At 35.8% G+C, this 25,877-nt stretch overlaps 1 protein-coding gene across 6 annotated transcripts in view; it reads right to left on the bottom strand.

The window, feature by feature from the left end:
* The window catches only part of LOC145998732 (anoctamin-7-like), a 454,373-nt gene that overhangs the window by 159,947 nt on the left and 268,549 nt on the right, over positions 1 to 25,877 (bottom strand). For 3 of the 6 annotated variants that reach the window (XM_083135261.1, XM_083135262.1, XM_083135264.1), the window contains exon 3: positions 2,318 to 2,554. The exons of 1 other annotated variant lie outside the window; for it this stretch is intronic. In XM_083135261.1, coding sequence (XP_082991387.1) covers positions 2,318 to 2,554 — 237 coding nt within the window. Of the gene's footprint in view, positions 1 to 2,315; positions 2,555 to 19,712; positions 19,769 to 25,877 lie in introns of those variants that run through there. 2 more of the 6 variants (XM_083135263.1, XM_083135266.1) reach the window with 2 other exon arrangements.

Here is a 25,877-nt window from a genome sequence, read left to right as displayed (position 1 = left end):
GTATATTCTAGATAAACTTGGAAGAATAGCAGCGTGTGTGCCTGTATCTCAATTATCTATAAATATTAGATAACTACATGAAATTATAAAATAACTAACTGACAGATATTGGATTATTGCAATATTTATTGGACAGACCATCAAAAGTCGGTAGCGAGTCTTCTATTTTGGCTATTTTAGTCGCTTTTCTGCCTTTTGGATTAATCGATACGATGAGGATGAATATATATATAATGGATGCTGCGACCAACACAATGAAACCGTCCATAGCTTGGCCAGTATATTAACCTAGGACTTTTGGCATCGTTGCTATTCTTACAAATGGATCATAGGGACTGAAACAGGTGGCGACTTCCATAACAATTTTATTTCTATTTTCCGAGATAGTGCTCATTCATTCATAAAGAGGTAGAGTGTCTGCCTGCTACACAGAAGTACGGTGTTCAATTCCCAGAGTGAGCGATGTCGAGTATTAATTCTAAGCCTCCTCGATGACGTCGAGGTAACATTAAACTGTAGGTCCAGTCCCGATTAGCCTATCTATTCACAAAGTGGATTTTAAAAAAAAGTAGGAATTCGCACGTAGAATCTACATTTCCACATTAGAGCTTAAACAATATACTTGTACTACAATAAAGGTAAATGTCTTGTATTACATTACATTAATATTAATTAGCACTGGTCTGTCACACACACATTGTGTGTAGAGTAAAAACAAGGTTTAGAATCAATAATTTTTTAATAGATTATCTTCTGATTCTGTCCGGTTCGTGCCCGAACGAGTGGTGGCAGTCTTTCGATCTAGTCACCGAACTTCCCGAGTTCGAGTCTCTGTGTGGGCATGGGTGTTCTTTGTGAATGTTCGTTTATCAATTTCATCATATCATTTATTCATCCTTATCGTCACGAGCCAAAATCAGCAGAAAAGCGACGCTACATAATAATAATAATATAAATCTCCTTATTCTGCGACATAGAAGATACAGATTAACAAAATACATTAAAATTAAGCAAGAATAGAATAATACTAACACTGTGAATAAATAATAGTTTAAAATTTGTTTAACATTTAAAACTAACTATATTTATAAAAATACAACTAATATTGATGAATGCAAATATTTTTCGGATTCAAAATACTGTTATTGTATGTACATGGTGCATATATGAAGAATACAATCATTTAGAGTTGAGGCAAATATAGGCCTATTAACAGCAAAGTCTTGAAGTAAGTAACAAAATAATTACTTTGGAATATTTGTGGAAATACATATATTTCATTAATAATAGAAATAAGGATGTCAACTTTATAAACTAGGGTTGAATATATTCCTTTCGGTTTCAAATATTTGTTATACACAGTTTATGTATAGAGAGAATTATCACACATAGAGTCGAAAGAAGCGTATAATAGAATAACAGTAAGTCTCTGAAACAAGAAAGAAAGTGAATATTCAATTGTGCCTGTGCTAAAAGTATAGAGGTGCAGATTAGGACATTTCCTCTTAATCTTTAACAGAAGAACATCAAACTAGTGGTATTAAAATAATTAAAAACAAGTTTACTGTCATCTAGCGATATGCTATGTAATTATCTCCTATTGTAACAACTCGGTTAATGATTGTGTTAAATTTTAACGGTTGGTCAATTATGATTTCATTGCAGTGGTTTTTTTAACCTATGGTAGTGCCAATTATCAATCTTTTCCAGTACCCACACTCCACGGTAGCATTGCTGTTCTCCTTAAGATGGCGCCACATTAATAATTGTAATAATTGGAAATTATACATTAATTAACAGCATGATGTGTTTATGGGAAATATGGAAATATACTGTAATATTAAAAACCTCTGTTCCAGGGGTTTAGTATAGTCACTCAGAAACCAGAGATCCTAGGTTCGAGTATTCAAAGGTTTCTCTTCGTATTTCATTATTATCTACATATTATTATTGTAGTCTTTTCAGAAAATTTGCCTATTACATTTTAACATGGTGTACAGTCACGAACCTTTCTGGATTGTAACACCCCATTGACTTTGAATGGGACCATTGCAACCAATAACTGTCCGTTACTGTACAAGTAGATGGGCCAGTCTGCTTTTAGGGATTTCCAGGACATTTCGGGTGGCCCTAATGCATCATAGAGCCCTCCATAACTTTAGAAAACGTCATTGGTGAATATGATTTCTTAACGTGCTCTTACTTACATGTCCATGAAAGCTGTAAGCATTCGTTAGTCATAAGAAAGTGAAGAGAACGTGCGAAATAGACTTGGAAATGGCAGTGCAAAAAAGAACCCGCAGAGTTGCAACCTTACCGATGTGTTCTCCTCGGACTCCGTGTCCACGAACATCGAGTGAAAGTCCTGCATTTCCACTTTAACTGAAGTAGACTTCTTTTTATCCTTAGATTTCGCAGGCTTGTATCTTTCTACAGGCGGCTGCTGCGTGGATTTGCTCTCGTCAGGGTTGCCAACTGCTTCTCCGTCAGTGTTGTCCACAAAGATACTTTCCTCCACTTTCTGAGTCTCGAGCGTGTGTTCCACGGTCGCCACCTGCGTGAGTAAAGCACACCTGCGTCCAGTCATCTGAGTACTTATCTCAGTCCCTATTCTCAGTCACCTGGCTAAAGCCACCGATATCGGAAGCAAGCCAGCGCTGGTCCCACGAGATGTATGCAGCACAAATCTCCGAATATCCAATCCCCATATATTACCATGATCTCAACATTGTTTGATTGATTGATTTGTTGTTTTAAGTCCACTTTATGCACAGGAAGGCTAATCGGGACTAGACCTACAGTTTAAAGTGGGATTCGAACCAATGTGCCATGATATACATCGAACCCGGGACCCCACGATCTCAACAGTTAGACCACGTCTAAGAAAGACTGGCCTTGGATTGAGGAACGCATCGCATCACGCTCGAAAACAACAATTACAACCCCCCTCCAAATAACCTCTCCGCGGATATTTCAGATCAAAGCGACACGCGACACATGTCGCTTGCGAATGAGCCAATCAACAGCAACGTTTCACACCGTAGCGGCATGATAGGCCGCACAAGCCTGCTGTTCGATTGGTTCACCCCCAGCACCCCTCGATGATTATTCCTGCCGCCTCCGCTGCTACGCAACCTAAACAAATAGTGGTATTGAAACAGGTGTTCTCGCGTTACTAGCCAGGTTAAGTCGATGCTTACTTAAAACGTTTTGAAGTCGTACATTGCTCTCAACATCAGTGAACATTCTTGGATGTTCTTGGATCAGGGAACGCTGCGTTCGAAACGTTGAACGAATACCGGGGCTTGACCTGTATGGTAAACCGAGAACACTTGTTTGAATCACGAAACCAGAAAAGCTACAATTCCCACCTTCCTAGTGATATTCTTTGAGATAACTCTTAAGAGAGTGTTATTTTCCTATCACATAGATAATTACTAAATAGTAATAGTTTGCTGTTCCTGTTGTTTATAAGAAGAGTAGCAGGAAGTGTACACACACACATTTGTATATACAGAGCATAACGTGAAGATGATTTTGTTTGAGATGTAAAACTAGTTTTATAAGAACGACACATGCCCAGACAGATCAATTACTTACACCATTGGAATACTGGAAGAAATTCATATTTTTAGCGAGTGACAAATGTTCCCAGGAAATTATAAGTTATTTATTTAAAATTTCTCAATTTTGGCGTTGATACAAGCGCTTATATGTGCAGGAAATGCAAGTGAATATTCCTTTCTTTAAAATTTGTAATTCACATAATGCTATTACATCATACAATAAGCTTTTTCGTAGGAGGAACTTTCGGATTTTTCACACTCAATTATTAATTTGAAGGTCATACGAAGCATCAACAATTCTGAAAATACGAAAGCTAGAATGACAAAATTGATTTCAGAAGGAAGTGTCGAGGAACAACTACACTGTAACAGATTGACTGGAGGAATTATGGTCTAAAAGCACCAGTTTCCGAAAAAATTACCATGAGGGTTTTAGAAGTATTAACGACCATCATAGTTAAACTAGATAATGTAATTTTAATATTTTTTTAAAAAAAATGTACAGTGGGATCCATGAGTATTACCGTGCAAATTGTCCATCATCATGTTCACGTACTTTATTTGACCCAATAAGATTTTCAAGAATTAAAAGGAAACTCAAATCAAACTGTTGACAACTTCTGCACCAGCATACATAAAAATCCATATCTTAAAAACACATAGGATGTAAGGGAAAAATATATTAAAATAGTCATGAGCAATTTGCACGGCAATACTCATTGATCGCACTGTACACTCAACTGCAAATTGAAGACCTCTACGGAAAATGGGCCCAAGTCTACTTTTTTTTTCTGAAATTGACTTTTTAGGCTAAAAATACTCTTCATGTGTGGGGCACATGAGGAAATAAAGATAAATGCAAAAATCTCATTTTGTGATTGAAAAAATTTTTTTTTTTAAATTTCTACTCCGTCGAAAAAGATGCCGTGTTCATGGACAGGAGCTCATGTTCCAAAGAGGTCATAGGTGTTGATGTAGTAGGCTGTTGCTACTGATATGAACGTGTTTACAACTTCACAACAATGAAACCAAGGCAAACTTTGATCAGAGTTCTTTAAACTGAGGTAAAAGATTTCGTGGATGGAACTACGGTTACGGCGCCAGGGCCGCACCAAAAAGGGCTCTTTCGGAGGCGTATCTCTGGAACGCGTAGGGGGGAAAAAGTAAAAAAAAAAAAAAAAGAAAGAAAATGGTGGAGATCGAAAGGGGTATCTATCCGGAAGGTGACCTGGGTGGTACAGTGGGATCCACTAGTATTGCTCGGCAAATTGTCCATGACTATTTTCATTATTTTTTTCTCTTACATCCTCGGTGTTTTTAAGCGATGGATTTTTATGTATGCTGGTGCATAAGTTGTCAAAAGCTTGTTTTGAGTTGTTTTAATTCTGGAAGCTTTTATTGGGTCAAATGAAGTGCATGAACATGCTGATGGACAATTTGCACGGTAATACTCATGCACCCCACTGTACTGCCCGAATCGGCCCAGTGGCGTCGGTACAGGGTGCCAAAATGTCCGGGAAAAAAATTGTTTTTAAATGTTCGACAAGTGTTCAAAACATGCCTCGGTTTGTGAATTTCTTGCACCGAACCTATTAGAGATGTAACAAAACATCAAGTCACGTAGGAAAGAAGAAGTTTCGGGCTACAGCGTGGTATTTTTTTTTTTTGTTTTGCCTACCAATAGCAAGCGAACAGCGCCATTATGAGTTCGGGGTTTCCAAATTTTCAAAGTCATGTGATGATGTGAGGTCGGTCTCCATCTTTTCTCCTATCTCCTACCAACTATCATTGCCGGCGAAGGTTTTTAAAAACAGTCGGTACAACACAGGGGAGAAATCTTCATGATCTCAAAGAGTAAAATACTACAATGTGAGAAGAAACATCCATATTATGTGATGGTTTCACAGCAAATGGCTGGGACTGTCTGGTACGAATTTTCGCTCCTTCGACCAAACATAAAGACAGTGTCAATGCAACGACTTCAATGTACAATAAGTTTCATTCAATCAAGGAACGAAAGAAGAAATATTTACTGTTCCTCACAAAGTAACTTTCTAGCGAAACTGCAAAGTTTTATGAAGCTCTCGAAGCAGCTAACACAGACTTTGATTCAGAGAGTAAAAGTTTGACTTAAATAGTTTATTATCCAAAATATCATGTGATATAATGAAAAATGTATTCAAAGTGCTCTTTAAAGAGATGATACCAATATAAGTTATTATTTCTGCAGTAAATCTTTTAGTTATAACAATTATAATTATTCACTTATAATATATTAATGTCTCCACGGGAAAGGGCCTGTAATATTACACTTCAAATAATATTTTATTAAACTGTATTAAGCTATGTCACAATTTATTTTCCTGCAACATCTTATATCACTTGAAATTAAAAAATGATACTCATACTTCCAATAACAAGTTCATTATAATGTTTTTTTGTATCTCCTGTAAAATTTCAAATTTTGGACTTTGGTCTATTTTCTGTAGAGGTCCACAATTATAGAACAGTATCTGTCTCCGCGAATAATAACATATTCAAATTTAAACAAAAAAAAAAAACTGTTCCATCCCTGTTTTGTGAATTGAAAAGCACACTGTGAAATTTTAACGGTAGAATATAGAAAACTTATTTCCACACTGCAATGCTGTGATTATCATTTCTCTAATTCTGTCAGATTTGTTCAGTGTCAAATATAGTAGTTCAGGAAGTAACCCGACCGTACGAAGGATTTTTTTTATTAAAGAGCGGGATACACAATAAAATATTTTGTAATAACCATTCCTAACATTTCTTTTGGAAGCTGTTCTAAGACAGAAACGGTAATCGGGGGGTTGATTGTTTGTTTGAATTGTTGGTTTACGTTCACTTTATGCACAGAAAAGCTAATTGGGACTGGACCTACAGTTTAAAGTGGGATCCGAACCACTGTGCAATGTGCCTCCACCGGGTATCGAACCCGGGACCCCTACAAAGCGACGGCGTTACCACTACGCCAACAAGGAGGCCCTATATATTTTCTGAATGTAGGAATAGGTTTGCATTTATCACTTTGTGTTTTCCAGAGTTCTTTACAGCATTCAATTGAAAGTTTTGATTTTCTCAAAATTTCGGAGGAGGCTGTAGCCCCATCAGCCCCACACACAAGCACACACACATGGTGTATAACATATAGGAGTATACGTCTGTTTAATATTCCAAACGGCTACCGACGGCATGTTTACTTCTCATTATAGACACAGAACAGAGAGGTGTCAAGACTGAGCATGCGCTCAACAAAAAACGGTTGTATCCCGTTTTTGTAAATTAACAGGAAGACTGTTAAATTTTAACGGTAGAATATTGTAAATTTTGCAGTAAGTTCTAACAGTGTACTTGAATAGCGATATCATATACGCAATCTATTGTTATACAATAACTGGCGGGCATAAGAGAATCTCCAATTATTCCGGGCGGGGCATAAAAGGGAGATTGAAATGCCGGAGGGGAATTCGTTCCTACTGATTGGAAATTCAATTGAAATGAATTTATTGTCAGCAGGGATTTTTGTGCGACAGGAAATAGCCTCCCTATAATATGTTTCAGTAAAAAAGCAAACATTCAGGAATCACCACCAGAGGAGAGACAGAATTGGGAAATCAATATAAGGGAATGCAGAGCTTGGTTTATGGGTACAAAATGAATCGGGCCATTAATTACAGAGTTCCATTAATAAATTGTTCTTTGGCAATGGGTTTTGTTTGATCTGTTGCACTGTTGCTATTCCATTGTAAATTTATCCCACACAATCCGTAAGCGGAATTTGGATGGATAGATTGAGGGGCTGTACACGTCAGCACATTGGCTATTTCTGCCCATTACAAAATACAGGGAAAAGTTATTTAACTAAAACTCAGAACCAATTATTCTGCAAAGCTCAAAGACCAGAGATTGAAGTATAGAAGAAAAATATTAATTTCAATATAAAGATTGTGGAGTTGGAAACTTGTCCAAATTATTGTAACAAAACATCTTGTTAAAACATAGTTTTGAATATAACCATGAATGTTGTATACCTTATTATTTCGCCAGGTGACAATTTCACATATCAATAATTCTATTTTCATCCTTATTTACTCGTCACATTAAATATAAATTTTATTCCTTGCTTTGATTGATATTTTTATATTTATGAGAATGGGTCAACAGGAATAAGAATAATAATTATTATTATTTTATGATTTTTGATATAAAAGATTTTAATTCAAAACGTGAACTAGAAAAAAGCCTCTCCCCCTTTTAGCACATTTTAGTTTTCAATTCGAACACTACTGCCGGCCCCCGTGGCGGAGTGGTTAGCACATCGCGCTACGACGTAGGGGTCTCAGGTTCGAATCCTGGCCTGGGCATGGATGTTTTTGAGTGTTCATTCATCAATTTCATCATATCATCACTCATTCCCATCTTCGCAAATTAGCCAAAAGTGGCACAAGAAGCGAAGTAAAATAAAGCAAATCAATCAAATTTAACACTACAGTATGGTGAGGTAGCCCACATCTTGAACCCAGCGTACACCTCTGATGCGGACCCCAACAATAATATAAAACATATGTTCAAAAATGTTCTCACTCAATTTCTAAAACTTAAAGGCTCCTTTGCAACAACTAAAAGTATACTGTCTCCGATGATAAAATCTCTTACCTAGGCTAAAAGCTGAGGTTGTGAAGTGGCACCCAGCACGCAGGACAACCACAGGACAATGCGATTTCACAGGTGTGGGCCCAGGCGCCAGAGCCTCGTTGGCCTGCAAGTGCAGTTACGGGAGTGTACTACGAGGTAGTGAGGTTGCCTTGTTCAATCGTTCGTTCGTCCAACATGAAACATTCACCGAAAGAGGTCAACCAAAGACCGTCAATGTTGGAAGTTTGTGTATGGTTATGTTTGAAAAGAACCTTCAAAATGAATAAAAGTTAGCGTCATGGAGTTTTGGACTATTAACCTCTGTTAATTTTTACAAAAAAAATTTTTTTTACCTACGTTTCGGAGGCTGAATCTGCCTCCGTCTTCAGGGTAGCGTGTAGTCTGTTATGTCACATACATGGTTGCCTAGGAGGATTGTAGGAACGTAGGTAAAAAATTTATTTTTTTGTAAAAATTAACAGTGGTTAAAAGTCCAAAACTCCATGATGAATAAATCACCACTGATTAGCTACAAAAAAAAGTTAGCGTCTTTCTGAAATAACGAAACGTTGGCTTCATAGTGGAAATAATACATTAGTATAGTTATACACCTCAACGATGATCCGAAGTTTCGCTGTATTGCTAATTTGTATTTTGTATTTGATTTGCTTTATTTTACTTCGCCTCTTGTGCCACTTTTGGCTAATTTGCGAAGATGGGAATGAGTGATGACATGAAGAAATTGATGAATGGACACTCACAAACATCCATGCTCAGGCCAGGATTCGAACCCGGGACCCCTGGCGTCGTAGCGCGATGTGCTAACCACTCCTCCACGGAGACCGGCTGTATTGCTAATTGTTCGATCATCTACACCGTAGAAAGATAACAGCAGAAATAACGATCTAAGACAATAGCCATCCAGGTGCTGTAAAATATGACCATAGATGTTTTAAAAATATGAACAACCATTACATTGAACGACAAATTCAATTCGCCGGTGGGATGAACAGTTTTAGGATACAGGGTGCCACACAAAAGAACCAACCAGAAGCTCAAGAACCAACGGAGTGCTAGAAAATCAGAGAGAACTTGGCATACCAAACCAAAAATTGTGGCATGCTGAAGCGACTAGAAATGAAGCCATATTGCCTGTCTGCTTCGACCTTTGGCATTAACACCTGAGGATCATGATCGAAGGAAGGCTTTCTTGGATGTATATGTTGGACAATGGTAACTGACTGATTGATGAAATTCGAGCACAATAACGCCTTCTCAGAGCCGTGACCCGCCATCTTATAAAACCTGCCTCCTAGCGGTCAAATGTGTAACTACAGGACATTGTCTAACGAGCGGCTAGCGACAGCCTTAGCAGAAATACATGCCAACAGCACCAAGCCTGACCTGTCTAACCTATCCACGTATGTACAGTGGGATCCATAAGTATTACCGTGCACATTGTCCATGACTATTTTCATCAATTTTTCTCTTACATCTTATGTGTTTTTAAGCTATGGATTTTGATGTATGCTGGTGCAGAAGTTGTCAACAGCTTGTTTTGAGTTTTCTTTTAATTCTTGAAGCTCTTATTGGGGCAAATAAAGTGCACGAACATGGTGATGGACAATTTGCTCATTAATACTCATGGATCTCACTGTACATTATAATATATAATGTATAATAACTTAAATATGTAACCTATTTACATGCTTATTTCTACTATTATATGACTACGTGGATAGGTTAGGCAGATCAAGTTTGGTGTTGTTAGAATGTATCTCCGAAGTTACTAAGGCTGTCTCTAGGCGCTCGTCATTGCCTATTTCTCAAAGAAAACTTTGTGAGTGTCCCCATCAACCGGTGCGGTTATAAATGCCAGAGGTTACGTAACCTGCCTAGGAAAAAAAGGATTAAAAGCCCTACAATCATTTTAAATAACCCTGTAGATCCTGAGACACAGAATTATAACTTCTTCATAATACCAGAGAATAAAACCCTTTGTATAAAGCTGTAAACACAATGTGGTTGTAATACTCGTGCTCTCAGATCGCTGAAAACATGTGACTTCTACATTTTCGCCGATTACGAGTACCCTAATTTGATTGCAATATCGAAGAATGGTAAACTTTTCTTTTTAATACATAAAAATCTCTCGTAACGAGAAAAATGTAATAAAAACCACATGGTGTGTATGCTGCGGGAAAGTACCGTTGCATTAATGGCCCATCCAATCTGTTTACATCCCCCCCTCGTGGAGGCTTCCTAATAAAGGCTGTAAAAGAACGAAAGCTGCTGCAGGAGGCGAAAGAGTCGTTTGGGAGGTTTTCCAGACCAGAGAGTCTAATTTAACTCGTGTCAGATTCTTAAGTGGGAAATAAAATTAGTTTCTATGAACCTGGAAGCATCGATGGGACACATCACAAGCTTCTTTACATTCTGGTTAGCCAGTCACGTGGCGGAGTGGTTAGCACATCGCACTACGACGCCACGAGTCCCAGGTTCTAATCCCGGCCTGGGCATGGATATTTGTGAGTGTCCATTTATCAATTTCATCATATCGTCACTCATCCCCATCTTCGCAATTAGTCAAAAAGTGGCACAAAAGCGAAGTAAAATAAAGGAAATTAATCAATCGATTAACATTCTGTTCAATGGTAGGTTAGGAATTATTCACTCTGGGGTCAATTTTTTGTTGATTTGTTTGTTTATGTTTTGGGTGCACTTGTATGCATAGATCGACTATTTGGGACTGGATATCCACTGGGTATCGAACCCAGGATCCCTTGATTATAAGGCGACAACGTCACCACTACGCCATCGGAGAGGCATGGGGGAAATTGTAGTTTTTGACACCACGAGGCTTGAAGAAAATTCAACGCGAAGGGAACGTACTTCAATCTCGAATACTTGAAGCTGACCTCCGTGGCTGAGTGGTTACACAGTGCACTACGACGCCAAGGGTTCCGGGTTCGAATCCCGGCCTGGAAATGGGTGTTTTTGTGAAGATGAAAATGAATGGTGGCAAGATGAAATTGATGTAAGGAACATCACAAACAAAAATGAGAGCACATATATTGGCTGCGAGTCCAGACGCCATAGCCTCGTTAGTCTGCAAAATAGGAGAAATGCTAACATTTCAGTGTCTCTTGAAATGTCTTCTCCTTGCGCCGCAAGAATGGAAATGCGCGCCTGTATTCCCATTGAAGCCAACGCCTTCGGTCAGTTTCCATGACTGCACTAAACATATACGTTGGGTAACAACAGTCTGAAGACGACAAGCCACTTATTTCCGCCTTCTGCACCACGATAAATCTTTTGGCATATAGGCTAGTCAAGCACTTAGTTTAAACGGAATTTTCCAACGTGAATATCTCCATCCAAATATTCCTGATTAAACATCGACAAAAAACAACGGTTAAAAGAAAATTTGGAGTTGTTTCCTACGTAAGTGAATTTTCCAAAGGGTCAACATTATTCAGTAAATATGGAAAATACACTAACTGATACCGAGATGTATAGCCGACATTAACGTAGAGACACAAGGTAAAAAAAACGAAATGCGAAAACAGAAGTATATATTTAGTAATGAAAACGGCAAAGGAAAACATACTAGTAGAAACACGATTTGAAAACATGGACATTATTTTCCAGTCATTCGCGCACCTAGGATAGTGTTCAGGGGGAAGGAGTATTCAAGTGTTCATGCACAACAATATGAATGTTTCTATGGCCAGCAAAGGAGAGAAATGGTTATACTCGTATTTGTTCAGGAAAGGAAATTCAAAGAGTTGTTCTCTTTGAGGACGTTCATATTTCCACAGACAAACCCTTTAAAAGTCAGCACTTCAATAGGTTCAGAATTACGTGGTGACGATGAAAGATTATGATAATCACGAATTTTGAAATGGCTTTTGAACTGTTAATATTCACAGTACTTCTATTACACCATCACATTGTTCAATAATTTATGATTTCACACAAATAGACAAATTGCATGCATAAAGAAATTCTTGTGTTATTTTAGTAGTCTTTTCTAAACCTCTCCAGTGGCCTAAGAAGTATAAATTATCTATGATCTCAATACTGGGCAGGAAAAAATCTCGTGACGAACATGATAAAACTGTCGCTTATTTTCATGAATTTTTAGTAGGATGGAAACACGGAAAATGGCAAAATGGGACAAACAGGAGATTTAACGAGACTGTTGACGGTGTGTGTGTGTGTGTGTGTGTGTGTGTATAGGGGGGGGGAGATTTAGTAATACGGAGCAACTGGAAGCTTTTCTGTCACCGAATGTTCTTTGGGAAACAGTGTTTGTGATCTTAGTAAGGGTAAATTAATTAAAAAGCTCGTAATGGGATTTAGAAAAAAAAAGTTCAAAAGAAGAGGACAAAAGAGCAAGCTTTTGTCGTGCCAAAGGAGGAAGAAAGATTGAAGCCCGAGAAGAAACCAAAAGGAGTGTGTGAAACGAGTTGCCCTACCAGTTCAGAAGCTGAGATGAGGCAAGAAATCCAAATAGAAATGTTTCCAAGCAGAATGCCTGCCTTAACTGTGGAGTAAATCACCACTACTAAAAACAAGTTGTCTTCACTATATTTTTGCGCTCTTATTACTAATGTTGTACTCAGATTCGTGTTTTGTTTTAATGCATTACAGCACTTCTCACCCTACCAAAAAAAACAAACTTACTGGGAAAGGTCCTCAATAAAATGTATTACGCATTTTCATAACGCGTTTCTATATTTTACGACATACTATTCTTTTTCACTACAATATTTGAGAAATTATTGCTTAGAATAACGTTTGTAATTGTGATTTTTAAATTTACATTTCCAGGCACCCAGGTTAACGTCATAATTTCCAACAACATACATAACATTTAATATTTTGGGTAGTCAAAACGAAAACTCAAGAGTCGCTCTTCAAAATATTTCAATAAATAAAGTAAATTATAACCGCAAACTATACCATTGTGCAATATATCACATATTTTTAACCTCACTGTGCTTCAGTTCGTCTGGATATGTTATACCTTAATCTGGTAATAAACTGATTATTAGTTTTTATGAATGTTACAAACCAGGGTTACCAACTAAGTTTTCTCCAGTGTGTTTTTCAAGTAGTCACATTAAAAATGTTAAGACACGGTGAAGAGTTTGATTACATTTTCTGGTAATAATACTTGGTAGAGCTAATTTTTAATCCTTCCATTACAGCAGTTGAAGTTGTGTTTTCAAGGAAATTAATTCGTTGAGTATTTCTTATTTCACAAGATGCTGAAGGTTGTTGGTACACATTATTATTTTTAGAACGACTCGATGAATGTGATTCCAATTTTGTGAAATTATCGTGTGTTTGCAAGGTGGGGAGAATAAATAACAATAATTCCAATTGGCCATTAATTTACGGTACAAGAATTTACATTCTCTTAAAAAAATCACCAATAAACTCATTATCTAATTAGTAATCTAAAATTAGTAGTTAGGAAAATCAGAATACATTGTATAGTTTAAGTGAGATGGCGGAGTGGTTAACGAAGGGGGCCCGGGTTCGAATACTGGTGTTGAGTATAAGTGTTTTTTTATGAGTGTCCCTTCGCCAAAAGTGGCAGAGAAGCGACGCTAAATAACAAAAATGAATCAAAAATCTGTTCTCAATGATCAAACTGTAATTCACATGATAAATGATATAATCACGATGTGTAATCTGGACTAGGGCCGACTGTGATTTTTAACGCTTTTCGTGGAGGTTTTCTGATCTTTTGATATTACTCTCTTGTATTTGAATAAGCAGTTATTTGTTTTAAAAAAACAAATCCTAAACAAACCATTGTTTTTGAAGAGCTCTCTTGAAAGGGAGATCACATGATCAGGGAAGCAAACTCGTGCAGAACACTTTGAAAAGAAGAAAAAAATACTAGAATGAGAAATTCCTTCACTCAAAAAGCTTGTCGTGCGAGATAAAATTCCACTCGCTTGGTTTAGCTCCTTCTGTACGCTTTTGTATTCGGAAAGTAACCGATATTGATCAGGACCCACCAAGTTCGGTGCTGACTGCGGATATCGGGCTTTCCTTCCCACCCCCCACCCCCCACGACCTTCGCATTCCCGCCGCAGTGGATGATTTTAAAAGCGTCTTCATCAGCCACTGGGGGGTGGAGGGAAGGAAGGCCATGCAACCAATAAACTTCCCTGAGTGCATTGTCGCATTGCAACAGGGTCGTCTGTCTATGAAAACATCTCAACAAGGCTTGGATTGTCGTGGTAATTCTGTCTCCCAAGTACCTGAATAAGTCAAGTTCTACCGTGCAGAAAGTGCGGTGACATTTCCTTGTGGTCTCCGTGACGGATTTGCGTGTCACGATATCACAAGTAAATTCACCAAAGGACAGAAACAATTTCTGAACCGAATAATGTCTCTTTCTAGGTTTCCAAATTCATGAAACTTTCGTCATGTCTTCTGGGAAATCAACAACCCAAATAAGATTTGAAATATAGTCAATTCTCAGACTTTTATTGCCATCCAAAAGACTTTTAGTTGTATTGACTTCCTTTGCCATGAATGACAACGAAGGTTTTTCAGTGCCAGGGGAACAGTTATGACGATATACAGGAGCTTATTTGAAACCACTTTATCTACACATGGTCCGGGACTGGGCTTACAGTTTAAAGTGGAATGCAAACAACTATGTGACTCCACCTGGGATCAAACCCAGTAGACCTTTTTATAAAACGACAGCGTTTCCATTACGTCATCGGAGAGGCCCTTGACGATATTTAACCCAGTGGCGTGTCGAGGAATAAGGAAGAGTGTGGGATAATACCTTCTACTTTATGGACCTTACCTATCATGTCTAAACTTGTCACATCATCATATTCAGTAGTACTCGTCCGACAGAGTATAAATTCAGCAACCAACGAGTAAGCGGTTTCAATCAAGGAGAAGATTCGCCAAGAACAGGATCTAGATTATCTTTAACTAGGGTAAACTCACACACTCTCTTAAAAAATAAAACTTTATGACATCACGAACCTCTTTGGGAATCCTCGAAATTTGAAGTCAATCGCAAACTAAGCAGCAAGCAGAACGGAAACTAGGCACATGCTCGTCTGAGCAAAATGGCGATGGAAGCTTTGGTTCGGCTCATCTGTGTGTCATTTACATTACTTATCAAACATCCCTTGTTACCCCAACCATACTATCTTATTTCATTGTAAAAGCGTAATGCATTTTATTTGACTAAATATTTTTTTTCATGCTTTAGGTAATTCAGTCATTCTTTAGTTTTTTAAGAGTAAAATATGTAGCTATGCAACCTGAAATCTATACTTGATAGAAAGATTCTTGATAGTATCTCCGTCAGTAAGCTTCATATAGTCGATAAATCATTTTACTATTTTCTATTATTAAACATTTCTAAGTTTTTCATCGTGACAAGCCTTCATGATGGATTATGCGATTAGATTTACTGGAAGCAATGCATTATGTAAAGAAATTAATTGGAAAAATATTTTATATAGCCTATGTGTATGCTTATGCGTGAATGTTACAAAAACACTTAAAATATAATTTATGTAATTTGCAAACAGAACATAAGGGAATTCAAGGACATATGAACAGTCCATATTTAATATTATTACTTATATATTTTCAAAATATTAAAAATTCAAGAGTGAAAATTGCATGCATCATACCTATTAACAAGACTTGAAAAATATTCACGGGCTTTTACGAGTTCAGTTTCTAGCGTAGTTATACTCAATCGTTTAAAAAAGTTTGTGTCAGAAAAATATTCGTTTACATTTATAATTTACAAATGAGAAGTCATAGTGTAGTAATTTAAAATGAAAAATTCTAGTGTAACATGCAGTACTACATAAACTTGTGTGTATGTCAAAATTGTAAAGTTGCTTTTTAATTGGGGTGTTTGCTAGGAATTACAGTAAATGGAGTTTTTGCTTTAACAGTAATTCTCACCTTTTCTAATAAACAGTGACGTCTCAATTCTATACGTATAATTTAAAGGACTACAAAAGAAACAATGGCTGGAAGTAAAAAATTCAACACCAAATAGGTCTACTGATTGTAGTGACACAGTTTATATATGCACTAAATTTTTTTGCAAAAATTCACCTGAAATCCGTATTAAAAAGATGTTCCAAATTATTATCCATGTTTACGTTAAATATCTGAAATGTGATGTAATTAAGTAAAAAAAACAAAACATGTAAGAGCAATTTGTTTTCAAAATAACAAACATAATAAAATAGGTTTACTTCTCTTGTGTGAAGAGGCGCCAAAACATGATAATTCCCTGCATTATCTGCTGTAAACACCAAGCATATAATCTGGAATGGGTAAATTATGCATGCCAGTTGATGTAGGCAAGGAAGCATGTTGAAGTTTTCACTTATTAAGCTGCAAGCTAAAAACTTCACGAAAGCACAAGATGCATAAAACCAGATAGGACGCGTCATGCTGAACCTTTGAACCCTAAAATTGAACCTTTCACGGATAACATAGACTCATTTCGCATGCAACACATGCGTCGGGGTAATATTTCATCCATATCAGCAACAAAGTTGCTGTTCAAACCTCAGGGTGGAAAGGAAGAAGCCAGGAACATTTTTTTTCGTCTGTACAAGTTCAAAAATTTCCAACACAGAAAAGCAGGCAATTAGTTTTCAGTGTTGGGATATTTTAACATGCATTAGCTTCGATCACAGGTACCACGTATATACAGTAACAAATGAAATTCAGGATCTAACCGGGTTATTGTCATAGTTAAATAAACATCGTCATAGTTCCAACAAAAGAAACAACAAAATGTACCAGATGGATGAAAAATAGTTTAATGAAAAATAGTTTAACTTTTCACCACTAGGTGGAAATGTGCCGCTTAGAATTAAATTTCCCCTACTCGGGAACCGTTCGAAGCAACGGATTGTGATGAAACTTGTTATAGAGGCTATGGTAACCATGGGGAAGCGAATTCTTTAAAATAGTTCAAATTTTCACCACTAGGTGGAAATTGGGGCTAAAATAACAACCAGAAGTCGGATATGCATGCATTTTTAGTTTATGTCAGTACAGTATTGTTCAATGTGCGCACCAACAACGTGAATTGCCCTTGGAAGCGAACTGCAGTGTGTTCGATGGTGGCACGATGAGTTCCCCGGGATATTATTCACTGTGTACCAAATTTCAACGCCAAATTTCCACCTGGTAGTGAAAATTTGAACTTTTTCTTCTCGTCAGCATTCGCTTCCCCTTGGCCTCTATAGCCTCTATAACAAATTTCACCCCAATCCGATCCTTCGAACGGGTTCAAGAGGGCTCTGAGAAGGATAACTTTAACTGTGACCACCTGGTACAAAGAACAAAAAAATTAAGAACTCATTGAAGAAAACTTGTGGATCATGGTAATATAAGAGAATTGAAACAACCTTTCCCCACACTAAAGTTTTAAAACAGGCTAAAAACATTAAGACATTCGTTCGTCATTCAAAAATAAAACAAAAATACAGGATAGTTTATACTGTTAGTATTCCAAAATGCTACACTGAACCAGCAAAGGTTAAACTGTATTTACACACAGATATTCAAAATCTAGAAGGGTTAATACAATGCAAGCATTTGTCATCTCGTGGGACCAGTCTCAAACATTTACATGTAATTATAATATCATATATGCATTTTCTTTCTAAGCACAAAAATACTGTTTAAAGCACACACAAAAACAGCATTGCATTTTCTCCCAAAGTTCTACTTAGCGCTACAAAGACAAATACAAGGTACTATGACCAAAAATAAGTATTAACTCTACATGTGTTAGCAGCTACAAGTATCTGTAGGGAAAAACAAGAAGCGATCAGATGGGATTCATTAGCATAAGCACTGCAGAATTATAAGCATAAAGAATTGTGTTGCCTTGATGGCTGTGACGTGCTACAATATTCAAATTTCTCACAAAAATTGTTGTACTCAGTGTTTTCGTTGACATTTGTGAATTTGTGATTTATGTTGCAGATTCAATATTTTTTAACGTGATTGCACCTGCATTATCAATAACTACTAAGCGACAATCATTTATTGAAACATGGTGGTGTGCCAAGCTGGTGAAGTTACGTGATATCAAGCTTCATGTCAGTACATTTAACAAATGAAAAGTCTGAACAAACTATCTTAATAAATTAATATTCTAGGTAACTACAAAGCCGTGAAAAGGCTAGAAAAACTAATTAATCTTGTAGACGAGCTCTAATGGCTGGGAGCCGTGCCAAGAAAAGTTAAGATTCTTGCCTTATTTTTATGACTGCATTAGCAAGTTTAGTTTTCTAGATGGACATTTAAGAAGTCGATAAGGTTTTTATACGGTTCTCCTACCTAAAAATACATATTTCATATTTCTCTCCATGGAAACTAACTTCACACACCGAAGAATTACCAAAATCTGTAAGGAATTTCTTAGCATGATGAATCATTAAAATGATACGGCATCACAAATTTATGCCAAACCTCTCAACAATGTAATCATGAAACTGTTTTTCATTGATGATTTCCATCAATTTGGTATGATAAAAACGACTTAGCTTTGTCGGAAAGTATGGGAATATTTAATAATTATCATTTAATGCATTTCCAGACTTATTCTCATTTAAGCTGCCTCTCTACAAACACAAGGAAACTAGTTCACTTGGACACTCTTGTTCAGATAAAGTGACATACTGCTAAGAGTTAAGGTTATGACCATTTATTTAAACAAAATATAGAGTGCAAAGTATTGGCGTAATAAAATGATGGTTTTGTTTGAATAGAATTCTACAGAGTTGTTTAAAGTAATTTTACAGTAGTAAATAGTGATTAAATGCTACATTATTACATTAAGGACTAGGGATTCAGTAATCACCACTATGAACTATGAAGATAATGGCGAAAGCACTATTTATATAGATTGTTTGAAAATAATCAATGGCGAACAGTTTCAGGAGCGCATCGTTAAGTGTTTCAGATCTTGTAAAAATAATAATAAGAAAAAACATCACAAGAAATGTGGCAATTTAATTTGTGATATTTTACATTGTAAAGTTAATTTTCAATATAATAATATGTAACAAATAAGAAACATGCTTGTAGCAAGTACTTTTCTTAGCATGTGTGTATCTTTTAAATGCAACTTAAGATTTATATTTAAAATTATATACAAAATATTTATACATTCTTCACTTTATAATTCTGCAGTTATGTACCAACATTACGTGAATATGAAGCGGTGTATATTTTCAAATAAGCTATATCTAACACAAAATAGTTCACAAGATACAGGGACAACGTACACAAGGAACTGGTAAACTGCTTTGCAAAATAAATGTGATTATGTACACTACGCTACCGCATTGTAATTCATTATCTTCCTCACAATGCTACTACACATGGGAATTATCATATACAAGTTTATAACATACCATACCATCCATGCATACTCACTATTGTCATAGTAGACTTCAATGCAACATAAATTCACGATGCATCTTATCAATAAGCTGAAAATAAAGCAGATCGCATACAAACAATTAAATGTATTCTTTCATTAAATTCTAAGCCATGATTCTCATACTTGGTGCAATTCTCTGTAATATTTCGGCAATCATAATCTCGTCGCTTTGATTTTGTTATGTTTAAATCCGATAATTCAGATGTATTATTTATTTGTAATGAAGTTTTCAATATCTTAATATTCCTAGTCGAATAAAAAGAGTTACATAATATGTGTAAATTACTAAATGGTTCATGAGTAGAGATAATGATGTTCTTTAGCAATTATTAAAGTCAGTTGTGAAATAATCCGTAATAATTAAATTTAAAAAGATTAACTTTGTGATAAGCATTCTTAAATATCTAAAAGGCAAGAGTAGGCAAATTTCTGACAAATGTACATACTATATTATTTATATTTCAATCCTTGTTTCTGTTATCGGTAGTTTTATGTAATAAAGTTTATTTTATCATACCATCATATTTTAATTTTTAATAACACACTTAAAGTTACTGAACTGGCTGGATGTTAAAAGTTAACTGATGGAAATGTTTGATCAACAAACAATATAGTTTATTATTTAGCATATTGTTTATAATATTTCTGTTCTTGTATGCTAAATAGATTAAAACAATCCTTGGGTTTTATTACAAAATGATTGAGAACTTGCTTTCATAGACTAAGAGAAAGTCTTAATATTGAGTGTATCCATAAGCAAGAACAGAAGAGACACGTTTTAACCATACATAAATTGCATTCCATCAATCTTCGAACCATTGCCTTTCTGCTTTGAATTTAGTTCATGAGCACAATTAACACCAACAATACACACGAAACTGTACGATATATACAAGAGACAAGATTAGATGACATCTGAATTATCGAATTAAAAACCAAACTTCTTTCGACAGATTATGAACGTTTTCATTCAGTAGTCATTTCAAAATAATGAAAAGTGTAACAAATCAAAAGTATGAAAAACACAATGATAAATAACAAGTTTGCAACAAAGTATGTAACATATAGCATAGCATTTGTCAATGTAAACTAGAACATAACGAATTCATGCTTCCCTTTCAAAAAATGCACTTAAGGGTTAATAGCAAGGGCAAATAACACAGTATCATTGTAATGTACCTGTTTGAATAAAACATGACATGCAAACACAAAATATGAAATTGTTACATTGCACTGTGTAAGAGGTTTTTTTGGAAGTTAAAGAGAAGAATTTTGCTCTTTTGTATTATACTGGGGTGTGGGATAAGTTTGACTTCAATAACAAGAGATGTAATTGTGGATCATATGCAACTATATAACGTTTCGTCACCACGTGAAAGAAAAATCTTTACCTGCTGTCTGAAAATTTCATTCTATTTAGTGTGGAAAAAATTGTCTAACCGCCAACCACCCTGACGGAGTGGTTATCACAGCGCACCATGACGCAAGGGGTCACGGGTTCGAATCCCTGCCTGGGCATGGGTGTCCTTTGTGAGTGTCCCTTCATCAACTTCATCATTTCATCACTCACCCTCGTCGTCGAGATTAACCAAAGCGGAAGAAAAGCTAAGCTAAAGAACAAAAATCAAATCAAATAAAAAATATTGTCTAACACGTATTTGAAGGATCTCCATGTTTTGATCTGCACCATTGATATCAATTATTATTTTCATGACATTTATTCCAATACATTCTGGTATTTAGGTCATACTATTTGGAGAACCATCGTAGGATTAAGATGTTACAGAACATGATAACATGATGTAGGGTGTCACTAAATTAATATTTGAGCACTGTAATGAAGAAGAGAAGCTTACATGGCCGTCGTGGAATGTACAATACTAGAACTCGCTTGTAAAGCCTCCAAAGACTACTTTTTGGTTATCTAAATAGTATTCTCACAGTCTAGACAGTGGTGACTCGAATATTTCTCAAGCGCGGCTTTCCCCTGCTTGAGATTATAGCTAAACCGCCATGACGGGATTTGCGAGACGATGGAATATTTGGTTCATGCAAATACCCTTTGGTCTTTGGACCAACATTTCCTAAGTGAGGCGACCTTTAAACACTCATACACGAACACAGCGTCGTGTTCTGCTTGCGTCAAACTGTAAGTAAATGGAAATTAGCAGCTTGTAGAGGCAGATATTAAAGCCGAACCTCCCAACCGTGTACCTCGCATACTTCTGGGAAAAACATCCCGCATACAAGTAGTACTGTAAGAATCTCAACTGTTTTCAATAAACTAACTAACTAACTCTCTAGCCTTCTTAAACCCGAAGGTTCATGGCTGCAGCAACACAGGCCTTCCATCTGTCCCTATCTTGAGCAAGATCTATATACTCTTTTCCATCCCTACCGATTTCCCTTAGGTCCATCTCAACGTTGTCCCTCCATCTTCGTCTTGGCCTTCCTACAGGTCTCTTACCATCAGGTTTCCCAACAAGAATCCTGTAAACTCCTCTTTCCTCTCCCATTCGTGCCACATGGCCTGCCCACCTAAGTCTTCTTGATTTAATTATTCTAATAATATCTGGACATGAATACAAATTATGTAGTTCTAAATTATGTAACCTTCTCCACTCACCTGTCTCCTCATCCCTTTTAGGTCCAAAGATTTTCCTAAGGATCCTATTTTCAAATACTCTCAATTTATGTTCCTCTTTCAATGTAAGGGACCAAGTTTCACACCCATATAATACTACAGGCAAAATTACTGTTTTGTATATTTTAACTTTTAGTTTCTTAGATATTAAACGAGAAGACAAAAGTTTATGAAGAGAGAAGTAACATGCATTTCCTGAATTAAGCCTACTTTTTATTTCCTCTTTAATATAATTTTCATTTGTTAATATTACTCCTAAATATTTGAATTTGGAAACTGTTTCAAACGATTTGTTATCAATAATTAGATTTTGATTATTACCTAACACTTGGTTTCGGCCTGTAAGCATATATTTAGTTTTCTCTTTGTTAACTTCCAAACCTATCTCTTTAGCAGTTTTGAAAAATATTTTAGCATTATTCTTAATTGTATTCACATCATCCCCCAGTAAGTCTACATCATCTGCATATGCTAACAACTGAGTCACACCATTTAATTTTAGTCCTTCTTTAGTTTCTTTTACCTTCCTAACAGCATATTCTAAGGCAAAATTAAAGAGCAATGGAGATAATGCATCTCCTTGTTTTAACCCATCATGAATTGTAAATTTGTCAGACATATTAATACCCACACGAATTTTACTTTCTGTTTCACTGGTGCATATTTTTATCATACTAACAAGCTTCTTAGGTATTCCAAACTCTACTAATATATTATATAATTTATCTCTTTTGACCGAATCATATGCTTTTTTGAAATCAATGAATAGCTGATGGACATTTTGATTATATTCCCACTTTTTTTCAAGTGTCTGTCTGATGTGAAAAATTTGATCTGTAGTTGATCTGTTTCGTTTAAATCCACATTGATAATCACCTATAATTTCATTAGCATATGGGGTTAGTCTTGTTAAAAGAATGTTAGACAATATTTTGTATGTTGTTGAGAGTAGAGAAATTCCACGGTAATTATTGCAGTTCATTTTATCACCTTTTTTAAACACAGGAACAATTATGGATTCTTTCCACTGTTGAGGGATTTCTTCTTTATTCCATATTAAACAAATTAATTTATGAATTTGACATATTAATGAATTTCCACCATATTTAATTAACTCAGCTGGTATTAAATCAATGCCAGGTGCTTTGTTATTCTTTAGCCTTTTAATAGCATCTTTAACTTCAGTCAAGTTAGGTTCTGGAACTAAAGGTTCTGCTGTGTGTACTTCATTCACTTCTGATTTATCTCCTACATGGACATTTAAAAGGTCATTAAAGTAGTTCTTCCATCTATTTAGAATATCGCTTGGGTCAACTAGAAAATCACAGTCTTTATCTTTTATCAAGTTTACTTTAGGTTGCCACCCCTTTCTAAACTCATTTACACCTTTATATAAATCTCTGATATTTTTATTTTTGCTGTTTGTTTCAATTTCGTTAATTTTGCTTTTCAAGTAATCTCTTTTTTTACTTCTAAACGTGTGGTTAACTTCTCGCTTTATTCTATTATAATTGTTTAGATTTGTATCATCAGAGTTATTTAACCACCTAAGTCTAGCCTGATTTCTTATTTCTATTAGATTATCACATTCATTATCAAACCATGGCTTACTTTTTCTCGGTTTATGGTATCCTATACTTTCTTTAGCTGCTGATTCTATTGCATTACGTATGTGCTCCCAATTCTTATTTACGTCTGTTTCATTTATATTTTCATCATCATTTAAATCCTGCAAAACATCAAATCTATTTGACAGTTTAATTTGGTAATCTTTCTTAATTCTTTCATCAGTAAACTTTCCTGTATCAAATTTTATAACTTTTAGATTTTGTTGCTTATGATTTATCACTGAGAGTCTTTCTCTTAATTTAGCAATTACTAAATAATGGTCACTGGCACAGTCAGCACCTCTATGTGTACGAACGTCAATTATACTAGTATGCCTTCTCTTATCAATGAGAATATGATCTATCTGATTATGAGTTTTACCATCTGGAGAAGACCAGGTATATTTATGGATATCTTTATGTTTAAAAGTGGTACTTTTCACAATTAAATTCTTTGAGGTTGCAAAAGTAATCAATCTTATACCATTATCATTACTTAATTCATGAAGACTTTCTTTACCAATCGTGGGTTTAAATGTCTCTTCTTTCCCAATCTGTGCATTACAGTCACCTAACAGAATTTTCATATCATACTGAGAAAATTTATCAAAGACCTGTTCTAACTCTGTATAAAAATCATCTTTAGTATTATCATCTTTATCTTCCGTTGGTGCATGTATGTTTATTAAAATAATTTTACACCACCTACCCTGTAAAACTACATATGATATCCTATCATTAATAAATTCTACTGTTTTAAGAGCCGAGATAATTCTATTATTTATGAAAAAGCCTGTTCCAAAATTATGATTTTCAGTACCACCATAGAAAAACACTTGTTTTCAATAAACAAGTGTTTGAATTGAAACTTTTACCTCATCAATCTATTAGAAATATTTTAAGGTCTAAATGTTGTCAAATTCTAAACTAAATTTTACCATTTAATCCTTGTAAATTACCAGTAACTTGAAACATATTATGTTGGGCAGACCAAAATGACATTGCAGAAATGGTTTTAAGAACATTTTGATGACATCAAACCACACAAATCGCTTACAGAGATAAGAGAACGTGTCATTTAAAGAACGTCTTCCGATAAAAGAGGATAAAACATTGGAAACTGGACAAAACAACATGTTATTCCATGCTGATGAAATTTGAAGAAAACTAACAACTGTGAAATTAAGGATAAGGGCAAACAACATGATTTCCTTAACTTAGATTTTAACCCATAAACATCAAAAAAGATAAATTTAACTAAAGCACTTTCAGAACTGGATATATTTCGACTACTCTTGTTTCAATCCTGGTTGTCTTGTAACTGTTAATATAGATTACATTATTTTTTCGTCTTGAAAGCATCAAAAGTGTACGCATCGAAACGACGTATCAATATACAGTGCGTTCGTTTTGGCTCAAGGCCGAGATAGCGCGTGACATGGTGCGACATGGTGCGACATGGCGCAGATGCCTGCATTTTCGTCCCGTAACGTCTCGCTTATTCACGCGCACATCTTTAGCATGTAGACAATTATATATGTATATATTACATAACGAGTACTAACCTGTTATAAGAGTTGTTCAAAGTTGTTCACGCGCTATCTCGGCCCAGAGTCAAAACGAATGCACTGTAGAAGTTCATGCTTCTTCATGGGGTTCAATACTCAATATTTGGGCACATGTATGCGTCTAGTGACAAAATTCTGTACTTTTAGATATGCAAAAGCGAACAATCCTTATGTACCTAATTACGATGATAGCAAACCTTCCACAGTGCCAGTGTTGTCAATGAAGATTACATGCCACCGTTTCACTTTACACATAAAAAAATCGATATTCCAAAATCAATTTAATACAGGATATATCGGAAATCGGCGGCAAACCACGGATTAACATGTCGCCAGTCA

This window comes from Lepisma saccharinum, chromosome 14 (genome assembly GCF_977018435.1).
Source record: "Lepisma saccharinum chromosome 14, izLepSacc3.1, whole genome shotgun sequence".
Lineage (NCBI taxonomy): Eukaryota > Metazoa > Arthropoda > Insecta > Zygentoma > Lepismatidae > Lepisma > Lepisma saccharinum.
Note: the sequence above shows the minus strand (reverse complement) of the source record. Positions and strands in the feature narration are given on the sequence as shown.